Source organism: Cygnus atratus, chromosome 11 (assembly GCF_013377495.2).
Source record: "Cygnus atratus isolate AKBS03 ecotype Queensland, Australia chromosome 11, CAtr_DNAZoo_HiC_assembly, whole genome shotgun sequence".
Classification (NCBI taxonomy): Eukaryota; Metazoa; Chordata; class Aves; order Anseriformes; family Anatidae; genus Cygnus; species Cygnus atratus.
This window is the reverse complement of record NC_066372.1, coordinates 4,395,043-4,409,100: the sequence shown is the minus strand read 5'-3', so window position 1 is coordinate 4,409,100 and position 14,058 is coordinate 4,395,043. Positions and strand designations below refer to the sequence as shown.

At 36.6% G+C, this 14,058-nt stretch overlaps 1 protein-coding gene across 10 annotated transcripts in view; it reads right to left on the bottom strand.

Annotated features, from left to right (window-relative positions):
- Positions 1-14,058, bottom strand: part of RNF111 (ring finger protein 111) — a 53,214-nt gene that overhangs the window by 16,410 nt on the left and 22,746 nt on the right. For 8 of the 10 annotated variants that reach the window (XM_035553978.2, XM_035553983.2, XM_035553975.2 and 5 more), the window contains exons 3-7: positions 8,779-8,905; positions 5,836-5,999; positions 2,696-2,893; positions 1,476-1,789; positions 373-628 (exon numbers count right to left, since the gene is read on the bottom strand). In XM_035553978.2, the coding sequence (XP_035409871.1) occupies positions 373-628; positions 1,476-1,789; positions 2,696-2,893; positions 5,836-5,999; positions 8,779-8,905 (1,059 nt within the window). The remainder of the gene's footprint in view (positions 1-372; positions 629-1,475; positions 1,790-2,695; positions 2,894-5,835; positions 6,000-8,778; positions 8,906-14,058) is intronic. The other 2 variants (XM_050713008.1, XM_050713009.1) reach the window with 1 other exon arrangement.

Sequence of the window (14,058 nt, the reverse complement as noted above, 5' to 3'; positions counted from 1 at the left end):
AAGTAGAACTCATTGGAGATATATGGAAAGGGAAGATAGAAGGAAAAAAATGAAAAGGTGTTACTAAAAACAAAGAAAAATATTTTCATAGTAAATACTTTTTTTGAAGTTTGAATATTAAGAGCTGCCACTCAAAAATTACTTCTTCCAAAAGAAAATATTTTAACTTCCCCTTGGTTATGTGTAATTCCTCTACATAAACTTAACCATTTAAACACATTTCTTAGAACGCCTTTTTCTAGGCCATTTTTACGATCAAAGTAAGCAGACAGTAAAAGTTTTCATACGTTGCCAGGGAAGCTGTTTTCTTGTTTGTCATCCTTCCCTCCTCCTCCCCCAACACAGAGATATCCAGAACTTATCAGTACTTACAGGGAGAGTGCATATAATGCCGGCAGGAAGAAAGCGATGCCTGAGGAGGAGGTTGGGGCTGGGGCTGTGCAACCATACTTGATCCATATCCATCTATCGTTATTGATTGGCTTGGGCCAGCACCAGCCTGATGCCCATAGATTGCAGTTCGAGATGAAGAACCAGGACAGCAGGGGTCAAAAGCAGACGTTCCATGAAAAGCACCACTTCCATGACTTCTTATGCCATTGCTGCTTAAGTCTACTGGCAATGCCTGCTGCATAAACAAACCACCTTTTTTTCAAAAAAAATTCTTCAGACATTGAAAACAAAATCACCCTCAAACATAACATGCTAAAAAAATAGGAATAAATACTATATGGGATCCAGGTTTTTAAGTTTTAAGGCTTGGTTCTGAAACATTCCTTAGATACGATTAACATTTCTTATTCCTAAATTCTTGAATCTGACAAAAGAGACTGAAGTAATTATACTGTACCACGTAAAAAACACATGCAACTACGATGGATAAATCATCAAGCATGTGGAAGCTGCACACCTTGAATTATTTGCAAACAAACTTTAGCATTTTCAGTTGTGTCTACTGTATTACACTTAAAACATATACCAGATTGTGCAAACTTAACTTGCAACATGTAGAACTATCAGTATTGTTCTTAAATTTTTAACAGTATTGTTTTAGATCTGTGATTTTTAGTTACTTTAGAAGTCTTAAAAGCAATGACTTCAGAAAAGCAACTTTCCTTTTTATGAACTGAACATTACACTATAATTTTTCTTCCCTTAAAGCAGTTATGCACAAAACTATGATCTGCAAAGTGTATTCCAAGATATTTATGTTTGTTTTGACTAAATATCAAAATAAAATAGTCTTATAGTCATCAAGATAATGTCAGCTGTCAATGATTATTTGTCAGGTTATGACTTTTCTTATAATACGTGGACACAAAAATGCAAACTAACTCAAATTTTCCGTTTAGTTCTTTTTATCGTGTCTGCTACAGAACATGAAAATAATCCACAATTCAGCATTGTATTCTATTCTTCCATACCTAAAACACAACTTGAAATCACAAGGGAATAGTTACAAAAATTAAACATGCCTGGTCATGGTAACTGGTGCCAGAACTGCTGCTTGCTCCACAAGGGGCAGGCACTGGAGGAGGCCTTTCAACAGGGCAGCTGGAGTCACTGAATGAAGGAGACAGTGGAACAGCTGGGTGAGGGTTGTGGTGGTGGTGGTGGTGAAAGTGGTGGCCATGCTGCTGAAAGCAGCTTGTATGCGGATGCCCCAATGCATGATGATTCTGTGAAGATCCTCCACATGGAGAATGCTGAGGGCAGCAAGATGGTAACCGTGGCATGGCCGGAGGGCCAGTTTCCAGTGTCGTATTAGATGCAGTTCTTCTTGTATCATCTTTAAATTAAAGAAGTTAACATTAAAGTAGAAGAAATTAGTAAAGCCAAACACCATAAAGCAGAGTCTGAAATTTAAAAAACAGTACTTCATGATTAAATAATTAACTGATCAGAAAACAGATGTAGACTACAACCAAAACTGGATAAAAAAGGATTTAGCCATGCCTGCCAAATGAAGCAAAAATGAATGGTTTCAGTGGATGTACACATGAAAACCACTAGAGGAAATGAACTGAGACTTGCTTTATTATTCCAGTAGTTTAATACACATTATCAGCAGGGAAAGGAGGAAAGACTGTCCCTGTGGCTAATATGCCCAGACCCGTTTTGATCCAGTATCGTCAAATTCCTTTGTCAGTGTGGTCAGCTCAGGTTTTTTTTGTACATCACCTGACTTGCAGAAAGTGAAAGCACACCCACATCTCAGAGATGTTGCAAGTGTTACCCATACTTACAGCTCTTATAGGTCTGTATCTATATAGATCTGTATAGACATGCTTCCAGTGAAGCAATCTACAGGTTCACATCCTTCACTTCCTTATACCACACATATAAAAAACCCTACAACACTGTGATGGAGGACTCTACTCCCAGCAAACTATATTCTGCCTCCTCAGAAGTTAAGGGTATGGTTGTTGATCAGATATAATTGAACCTTCCCAGTAAGTGAGCACAGAATGCTCCTGCACAACCTCATTCATCTTTGGGAGAAAATTGATCACCTTTTTCAGATTCCTTTCCTCTCAACTTTACACAGTCGATCTAACCAATCTCAACTTATTATTGCTATCTTCAGTCCTAAAAGATCACAAGCTACTTAAGCTAGAGAAAGCTGATTAACCTCCTCTACCTCCTTTGTACTGGCAGGCAATAGAACAGTTTAGAAAGCTCTCATATTCTGTACCTCCAGCTGAAGAACCAGCAATGCTGCTATTCGGAAGACTAGAAGTTGTCTCTGGTGCTGCAGAGGGCTGGCTGTTGGAGACGTTTGGAGCTGCATCAGAGGCCTGCTCTGAGGTAGACGTACTAGAACTGTTACTGGAAGCAGAACTCACAACCTGGGGCTCCACCCTAGCTGATGTGGTTGGCACAACTGTCGGCTCTAGCAGGGGAAGAAAAAAGTTTCCATGTTCTTCAAGATTTAAAAGCTTTCTGTTTTTCCTTTTTTAAAAAATGCTGTTTTTGCACATTTTTAATTAGTCTACAATAAATTCTTGATGCTGGTCTTGCCAGATACTGAGAAAGTTCAAACACAAAAATCTGATGAGTATAAAATACAAAAGTTGTTTCAATTGTATGTGGAAAAAGTCCTATTTTTAAAACTAACTCAGACTTTACATATACAAAATCACTTCCCTAAACAAATCAGCCATATCAAGATTTACTAAATACATTACTTTCGTACTTTATGATGAAAACAGTTGCTAACGTATCTGCTGAAGTTTTCTATAAATTCAAAGGCAAAGTATTCTAAGATTAAGTATTACCCTTACCATCTTTTAATGCCTACAAAGCACAAGAAAATTTTTAGATAACTAACCAAGAACACCACAGTTAACATCTAAACTAGATGAGCTACTTTACTCCACAGGCTTCAGCTATTCTAGACGTACATTTTTAAAGGCCACCACAAGATAAACTTGGTTTCTAGTCTCAGCAGACTGATTCTTCTAGAATTAGATTCATTAATCAGTATTTGAGACTTCAAGTTCATTTTGCGGATTATAAAGGCTATATGTGTGTGTGTTTCATTGGACCCAGAGAAAATATACCACACTTGATAGATTTTGTTCTCTACTACGCAACTGTGAACAGATTAAGTTTTAAAAGGATAAATGGTGGCATAGTTCAAATTCAGTTTTAAAAAGTCTGCCTTTGACTACATTTGAAACTTCTCTCTAACTACTGACAAGGCAATGACATGACTAGGAATACAAGATACCATAAAAGGTAAGATCAGAAACAGATCAGCTTCTTTAGTAAAAAAAAGTCTGCATGGATATAATAAAAAAGCATTAAGATACTTCAAATACTTCTCTTACACAAAGTCTTGAAGTAAAATTTGACTTGTTTTCAAGATTTTTCTCCAAATCTAATAGGTGTATCAGCAACTCAGCAAGAAAGGGAATAAGCACATCTCCCTTTCTGCAGTCTTCCAGCTGATCACATTAAAAAACATTACCTGATATCTATGCTTAAATCCCTTTAAATTTAATGTGGTGTTCTGATACATTGATTTTAATTAAAGAAAATATTTTTGGGAAGTACATTTAAATTCAGGCAAAAAAAAACAACCGTGGAACAGGACACAGAACCTAAGACTGGTACGTGTGAGAAACAGTTGTTTTTGCAGTAGAGAATTACTTTTCTGTATTCCAAGGTAGTTGTGTAGTCATAACAAGGAGAAATGCTAAGTAGATAAGTGGACAGTTGAAGGCCTCACTGTTCCAAAATAAGGTAAAAGCTTGAGAAAAACAGGATGAGCAGTGTGAGAATAGTAAAACAAAGATCACAAGTTCTCAAAACATAAGAAAGGAGAAATTAAAGGGTTGAAAAAAAAGAAAAATTGTACATATATGGTATAGAGGAGCGTTGAGTAGCTTGTGAACCTGTAGTACTCAGCCAATGAAGAAACAGGGGAGGTGATCAGGCATCGGGTAATAGGGAATAAAAGGTTATGATTTGTTTACTAAAATGCACTCCTGATTGACAGGACACCCACCACTGCAATCGCGAATAAAATAGCTTCACAGAAGATCCTATCTGAAGAAAATTGAGATTTTTCTCACAGTATGTGAATACATAGTACATTAGACTGGATACTAATGCATTCTAAAAGCAATCCTGCAGTCACGCAACTTATTCTATTAGCCTCAATCATCCTACTAGCCTGTTACTGTTTTGATTTGTTATCAATAATGCAAGCAGTTCTGTACCCTCTCCACCTCCCCCACCCCCCAAAAAAAGCCACAAAACCAATAAAAGCCAGTAGGCTTGGTCAGTCTCAAAATGCTAGCTGAGAAAAACTTATTTTTAAACACACTTCCCACGTGTTAATTCACAAAGGTAAGTGGGAAGATGACACTTTTACATTCATGTCATTAGCAAAGTTTTAATACTGGTATCTTTGAAGACACCAGTAAAGTTATGAATAAGTACATAGTTGCCTTGTAACAGTTTCAATTCAGAATTTCTCTATTTTTACAACAGTTCGTATGTGAAACATGTAAGTTACATCAATAAATGCCATTTCCTCTCCAATGATAGAACTGTTGGGATATTTCATAGTAAAACTATAACACACAAAAAAAAAGCTGTAAATCAACCTATCTTCTTACTTTAAAACCATCAATAAACCAAAAAATTCCAAGCCATCCAAATCACCCCAAAAATCAAGACATCTTAAAGAATAATACACTAACTTTCATACAGAGATGGAACTATAATAGTGCAAAACTTCTGTTAAACCTTAACAGTAGTGCGTACCCAAAAAAATCTTCAAAGTGACTACCAGCAACACCAACAAAAACACGTATGAGTTTAAGACTTTCCTCTGGCAACATCCAACAATAATTGGAAATCATTCTTATGATTTTCAGCAGAAATAAGTTTGAGTGCCAGTACGTTTTAACGTGAAGAGGTAATGAAAGGTCACAGTTTCAGAAACCTAGCATGCTTTACTAGTTTTCTGTTTTTAAATTTTTTTTACTCCAAAGAAGAGTCATAACTCCAAAGCACTACCATGAGATTTTCCTTTCATAATGTTGTACTGAAATACACATATAGGTTTAAAATATTAGTTCCAACTTGGTCTGTAATTCCTGCCTGGTGACTCACCTTTCAGACTCACACTCAAGTCAGCTTTAAGAAAAAGTTAGACACGGTGGATCCACTAAAATATCTAAACTTTTAATTTTAAAAATAAAGCTGCAAGAAGATTTTCTGACACGCTACCAGACTTTTTCACGAAACAGTATGCTAGAGTTAATACAATTAATGCAGCTCACCTTAAAGGAAGAAACTTCTCAGACCAGTATGACTTACCATCCTCATCCACCGTAAGGTCCACGACTTCTGCTGCGTTCTGCCTGAGTGGCTGTATGACTGTGGAAATCCTGCTGCGGTTCCGCTGCTCTTGAGGCCGTGCAGCATGAGAACTAGAGCTTTGTCCCCAGTGTGATCTTGAGTGCCCGAGCGTTGAACGAGACCTTAAAAAAAGGTATTAGCTTATCTACTGACCTAAATCTTGCCTTTTTTTTCCCCCACCTCACTGTCTGGGAGGCTGCTGCTTTATTTTTCAATAATAGAATAGAATTTTGTTATGCTGAAATACATATCTAGTGAATATGGAGCAGCAGGGCATTTAAGTGTTACTGCAGCCTTTAACAGACGACGTAACAGCACGTATCTAACGGGTAGAATTTAGACTAATTTGTTTCTATGAAATAAACACAGGTAATTTATGTTTTAAAAAAACTGTGAAACCCTATCAGCCATGCAGCAATTAAATCAATACTATGTTTTAACTTTGTTATAGAACATGAGTCTCTGAATCCTACACTATTCCTATGCGGTCTGAAACAGCAGATCTATCAATGATAAAAGAAGCATTAAGATTATAAAAATTCATAAATATTAAGTTTTTCTGAGTGTTAATTTGCGATGAAGTGTTTTCAGAGAATAATTTCTAAACTTTAACATTAAAGTTCAGAGATTGCTTTGGACATTTACCTCCTAAACATTTCCCTCACTTCCGTCTAGGAATGAACACAGCTTTGTATAACACTTAATGAAGCTTGAGTGAAACATAGCTGAGGAAAGGAAATCATAAGCCTGTACCATTCCTAAGGAAATGGACAGGTTTGTTTCTGTAATATAACAGCATCCATTCTATTCAGTAGTACAGAGCATCAGAAATAGTATTAATTTTGCTATTCTAATTTTTTTTTTATTTCCACCAAAAATACATTTTTACACTTTAAAACAGGCAAAAGCCTATACACAAATTACATGACAATAAAGGAAACCATTTATTTTGCTCTGAACAGTATTTGGAGTTTGGTAAATAATTTTCATAATGTTCACTTCGCTTACAGCATTTACATTTTTATCCTGAACTACCATTAAGACTTCCAATAGCTGCCTTTGTTCCTTAAATTGTTCTTTGGCAAACTAATATTCTTGAACCACAGGAAAATCTGCGTAGTAATTAACGTTCAAAGTATAAAAGACTAGTGTGGAAGGGACATTTCCTGACATTTTGGTATCAAAATTTGAATTTAAGACTCTTCCTTGCCATAGCAAGCTTCCTGGAATTATTTTTGTACCGTATTTTTTATTCGCACAGAATTATATTTTTCAATACAAAACAAAACTATTTCTTATCTTCTCATGAAATTTTTGGAGTAAAATCTTTTCTCAACAGTTGAGGGAAAGTATATAAAGGGCTCAACAGCAAAAGAACTCTATGTGCCCATCCCACTATTAACTTAATAATAAAATTAATTTAAGAAGTCTGCATGTTAGAAGGTCTAACAAACTGAATGGATCAAAATTTAAATACACCAGAAAACACCCTTGGTTCAGCCTCTTCCTCAATGAAATTAAAGACACCATTGACATCAATAAAAATGAGAGGGGTGTTGCTGTTGGTTGTCTTGGCAGTACCACTGCAGAAGGTAAGGTAGAAAGTAGTAATTTTTTTTGCATGTAATCTTCTTTTATGGCTACTACAGCAAACATTTCCTATTAATGGTGAGAAGAGGAAACCTGAGTTTTGAAAAGCATTTTATACATCTTTAATCAAGTTTCAACTGATGTTCTGTAAGCACAGTTTCATATAGCCTCATTTTTAACACCCCCTAGAGCTTCACATGAAGTTTTAAGAGGCTAAAACAAACTTGATCCAGCTCTAGCTCAAGTCTTTGCAAAAATATTTAAGTTTTACAATTGTTCTCAACAACACATTCATATGGATAAATTAACTATTTCTGGAAACATATTTCTAACCATCTCAAGAGAAAGTCAAGAGAAAGCATCTGTTGATTCTGCAGCTTTTGCTTTCTTACTGAAAAAAATATTCTACATCTTTAAAAATGAAAAAATATAAAGAAACATGTTGTTGAATAAATGCGTTTTTAAGATGTTGATTTCTCTCACCTCTCCGTTTTCTCCCTGCTACAAAATACGTAACCCAAATAAGTACATCTTTTGTGTGCCAGTTTAAAAAAATACCAAGGAGCTTTTTTGAAGCACTCATGAAATCCCTCCTTATTATGCACGCACCTGACTAATCCATGAAATGGGTTTTGCTAGGTAATGCCATTTATTCCAATGAAGTGATGTCTGTAGCAAAACCCATCTTTTCTAAATTTAAAATTGCATTAATGAAAGCACAATCTGCTGAGAAACACATGGGATGTTTGTATATTTTACTATTTTTCCTTTGTCATTTTATAAAAAATTGATGGCCATTCTTCATATTCCACAGTTTTGTCCTCATGTTCACAAACAAGTATATTTAATTGGCAGTCATCTCCAACAGTCCCACGCACATGACAGTTCAAGTCTTCCACTTCAAGAAACTCCTCTATTAGATTTTAGAGAACCTGACAAATATGGAATAAAATTTCCATAGGGACATGGAAGAACAGGAAAGCATATGAGGCAGCGGCTTCAAAGAAAGACACTTTCAGAGCAAGCTTGTTCTCTCTAGGATCACACTACACAGCTTTGCTTCCCTAAAGTTCTATCTCACAGTCACGCTATCCACAATCACCTCACCAAATCCCTATCAGCTGTATTTTCAAGCTTTAGCAAAGCTGTGGGGTTTGACTTTTTTCTTTTGGAATCATAAATGCATACTAGGCCTGGTAGCATAGAATTTCTGTAACATTACCTTATGGACTTTTAATGATACAGACCCTTGTGACAAACACTGAGTCAAGCAAAATTTTACTAATACAAAGAGACACGAGTCTCACTCACCTGTAGCTCTCACCAACTGTGACGATCTCCACTTCACTATCTGTTGAGGTAACATTTATTTCTTCATTAGCAGTGACCTGGGGAGTGGAGGATGCTTCAATCACAACAACATCTTCATCAATACTCCCTAATGAGGAAAGAGGAAGATGAAAGTTTGCATACTTAATTTTAAAAGCTGTCATTTATGAGACTTTCCCCTTGACTTAAGATATAGGTACAGAATTTCATAGTTTATGTCAAAACTTTAGGTGCAACTGTCTAACACACGACCTAAATATGAGAGATAGCAACTCTGCTTTAAATATTGAAGTGTAAAAGAAGATGACAAAGAGGGGGAGCTACAGATGTGCAAGTTTACATTCTACTGTGTATTGGAAGTGATTCTGGTAAATTTTATCAGCTGTAACACCAATGAAATTCAGTCATTTAATATAAAAACAAAAGCTTTGAAACTAGCAAAGCAGGAGTGGTTTATTGTTATTCAATAGCTTTATTTTTTCGTATGTTCATACGTATTCAAACCTAACCTTAAGGCTAGACAATAACAACAGGAAAAGTGATGTACCAACTAAGAAATGTTATTCATTTCCAAAACAAATTGAAGACCACAATGCACTGACGCTTATAACATCTTTAAGTCTACACTTACAGTGGCATTCACAATCATATACTAGACTGGTAAAGTTAAAAATGGAACTATTAGTGGTAAAAATAAACAACCAAATACCTCACAAAATCAACTCAGAGACAAGTTTTGACAGGAAATAATTCCTGCTTTAGGAAGAGCGGTTAATGTTCCAGTCTAATACCCATACATATGGAAACCCTTCTCTGTAGCTACAATACTGGCAATGACAAGTTTGAATACCTAGAATACTTAAATTGAGCTATAAATTTATTCACTGTTCCAATGCCATTGAGCATAAAGGAATTTATTAAATAAATGAGCTATCTAGCTTAGAAACAACAAAGTCTACCATTTTAAGATCTGAGAATTTCTTTAAGAAAAGTGCTTGAAGAATTTGGCCTCACTCTAGTCAATAATTCCGTCCTGTATGGACTGTTCTACCCCATGACAAGGTGTATGCTCCTTTCTTCATTCATTCACAGCAAGCAACAGCTCCCTGGTCTAGCAGAAGGATGCCCTACTGTAGCAAAGATCCACAAGAGCTCTGCAACTTCTTAGCTGTGCCGTTATAAGTGAAGCAACAAAGACTAACGAATTTCAGGGGTGGGGGGTGGGCCACCCTCCCTCTTATTCCCCCCAAGCACCAACATTTGTTTTGAAAAACCAACAGCTTTCCTTTGTTTCTGGTCACACTAATCCCAGAGAGACTGGTGCCTGACGATGGAAACAGCCATACTTCCAAATCCTGTTATTCACTAAGATGTCATGAGCGCAAGTAGCGTGTGACAAAATTAAGTCACGGAACTCTTGAAAGTTTTGGCAGAAACCAAGCGCATTATTACAATGTCTCAAAAACAAAGTCAAAACTGAAAAATACAGACAGGCCATTTACTCAAAGTGAAAGAACTGCAGCTGAAGTCTTCACCATGTTCAGAAGAAAGTAAATGTCATGCTTCTGACATCTTACAAGTCACAGGCGAATGCACAACAGCTTCCTTACACAAAACAGTCTTAGGAACTTCTCGGGTAAAACCAACTAGCTAAGCAGCTAGTGAAAGGTCAGTTAGAAAACACCTAACTATTTTTTTACCCCATCTCCGTGCTTCCAAACACGCACTGCTTTAAGTACAGTAAATTTGAAAGCACTCCTGGGAGTCCAAATGGCCTCAGACTCAATTATTTAAATTTAAGACAGGTCAAAAAGCAAGAAAATTTAGGCTGAAGTGTGATCTCAGTATTTCTGAGAACAAACAGCACCTCCCTGAGGCCAAAACCATATGCTGTGTAACTCCAGCGTGCATCTCTCTGCCAGGGTTCTGAAGCAAGCTTCTCATGAAAACCAAAGGCAATTCTCAATTGAATATCCATGCAATTCAGATGCTCACCTTTGCCACAGTTTTAAAGTTGATTTTTTTTAAGCAAATCTTTAGCTAAGACATCATTTTACAGACTACATATGAGTCAGACTGTAGAAAACATCAGGACTGTTACTGGCTGAACAGGTTTTATAACCTCCAAAATAATAAAAGAAGTCTTCAGGAAAATAGTCAAAGGTACTATAAATAGGATACAGCATGGCTATATTCCAACCTTCTGCCTTCCTACCTGCTGCTTATGCTTTCCAGTTGGGCTCTCGAAGTCAAGAGCACAAACCGATGGGGTTTTCATGCCAGAGCACTTTCAGCACAACTACACAATGAATCAGTAATACACTGCAAAATGAAGACTAGCAGAAAAAAAGTCTCTACACTACAATAAATGCCTTACAAACATTTGTAAGATTATATTCCTAGGGAAAAAGAGATAGGAATGTTAAGTTATGATCATATACAACAAACTTTGTACCCCCTTTTAAATAAAAGGGTCTTCTGCGTAAGGTTTATTAGAAGCACACCAAAAGGAAAAGTGCGTGTATGTGAACCTCGTATATTTTAAGAACACTGTAGTTGTTTGTTGAATTTTTATATGCCATTCTCCAATCTACCAATATAAACCAATTTCATTACATACTTTTATCTGAACAAAAACTTTAAAAAGATCAGCTGAACAGCAAAGTTTCAGAAACAAACACCACTGAGGTAATGTTTATAATCCTTATGAAGCACCTCTTCTGTAGTCAGACAATTATTTTCAATAAAACCCAGTTTTAATGTACTTTGTAATTTATAAAACACACCAACAGCCAATGGGAAAAACAAAAACAGAAAATATCCAAACCCAAGAATGTACAAAGTGTGAAAATACTCGCATTTTGTCCTCAGTATTATTTCTGACCCCGCAGTCCACCACACAGGATGTTTTTATACAGCTTGCCATCACAAGGTACACAATTATTTGTTTTAATGGACGTACCAGTCACTAACCAGTAACTTCTCCTGGAATGAACTCTAACAAACTTGATCTTCAATTATAAATATTAATACATCACTCGTCAATGTATCATCTCAGTGATCTACCCTGCAAGAGAACAGCTGAATTTGTATAATGAGTGTTACTATAACAATCCTGTACTACTGGAAATTATTCATTCTTCAAGAAGAATAGTCATTGGACTGATGGCAGCAAAATAATTATCCAGACTTATGTTTTTTTTCCTTGTTGTCTCCCCTGCCCCCTGCTCTCAGCATAGTACCTATGGTTATATAGCAAGCAGAAAACAACCCTCCTGTAGGTATACACCACTCTCTGCTGTCTCCTGAGTAACAAACAACTGGAGAATAATTTGCTTGCTATGTTTTGTGATGAAATTAGCCTTTGGGCTACCGCTGAAGGATTCATTCAACATTTTTAAATGATCTTGTTGAAACCAAAACTTCTACTGAAAATTACAAATTTTATTATTTTCCACTGTTTTTTTTATTTGCCCTACCCACATCCACAAGTTATATTTTACAGCACATACAAGACACCAAATTTCAGTTTGTAAGTTTCACATATCCTTACAAACTTAGACCTATTAGCAGTAGTTAGCAATTAGGTTTTGTACATAATTGAAGCTTTTTAAACCCTTCTTTATATTAAAAACCTAGTGCTCAGCCAGCCTAAGGGAAAGGATGAACTAGGCCAGCATGAATCCAAATTCAAGCAGGCTCAAATGATAATCATCCCTTAACAAGCAAAACAACCCCCACCGCAGGCCCTACGCCACAAAGACAGCAAATCTGTCAGATTAATTTACTGAGCCAAGTACAACTCTTAAATAACACTCCGCCATCCAGTATTAAGATCTTTAAATGCGCGTAACTTTTCCCCAGAAAACTGTAAGGTGTCAAAAGTATATCTGCTAGGTGCTGCTGACAGACCACAAGCAGTTCTGGGAAGCAAGTTTTAATATTAAATGCTTCAATAACCCAGAAGTTATAAACAAGCTTGGCGTTACACACAGTAGTATCACTTCACTTTGACACACCATAGCATGGCTTAGAGATTTAGCAATCACCAGTTAGCACCAATTTCCTACAAAGGACACAAATATTACTGCTATAACATCCAAGGTTATGGTTGGCCAACTACTGTCCTTCCTGGAGGGTATGTTGCTAGATTTTAACCAGATGGAATATTACATGTAAAATAGTCAACAACTTTTACAACATAATTCCAAATAAGACAGCCTGACCAAGCCATAAGTGAAAACAGAAGATACTTTAAATAAATAGTCAATTTCCAGTGACAAAGATGACTTATTTTGAGTTCCAAGCTTTCACTGGATCAGACCAAGGGCCTGTTCTGACCCATATTCTCTATCAGCTGCAACACAAAAAAAACAACCATGCCCTGGAAGTAGAAAATCCAGGCTACAACCTTTACTTGAAATCTGTCATACCACTGAACAGCCACAACAACGTTACAAACACCAGAAGGCATATCCTTGCCTGTTCGCTGTTCATGGACAGCTGTCAGTAAACATCTAATGCCTTTCTGAACTTGCTGGTACTACCTGCCTCTGCAGCACCTTGTGATGGTGAGTTCAAGTTAATTACCTGGTTAGTAATTCCGCTTGAAATTGATAATAATATCCTAATAGTGTTAATGAATTCTACGTGTGACTTATGTGGAACATACTTTTCAATAGCTGTGCAAGATAAGAGAAATTTGCAAAAACATGCAATTGCCTAGGACTCTGCACCCTAGCAGAAAAGGGAGTCAACCACCAGAATTTAGGGGATCTCATCCAACTGTGAGGTATGCTGATGTGGGTTAATCCCAAACTTTACTTATATTGTAGCCAAGCACATAGGCCTTAGCCCTATCAGCAATGCTACAGCAAACCATCACTGTAAGTAATGTATTTCCAGCACAAAAAGCTGCAGCAGCTACAGTGAAGTGCTGAAGTGAATCCCCAAGCTAACTTATTACCGCAGTTATTTAAAGCTTCAATTCACATTGGATAGGTACAGTGAGAATAGCTAACGTCGGCTGTTCACACGGCCACGTGCTGCTTTCCTCACTACTAGTAGCTCTTCCCTAGCCCCCGTCTACTAAATAACACAGTAGAAAGGACACATTCGCTTCCTTGTTCACTACTGAGATAAAGGCTCTTAATTATGACCTGCATCAGTTACTGTGGGAAAAGAAGAGCACAGTGTAATTCTAGGAGGAATTAAGTAACTGAAAAATCATTAACAAACGACAGCTCATTTCCATTTCATATG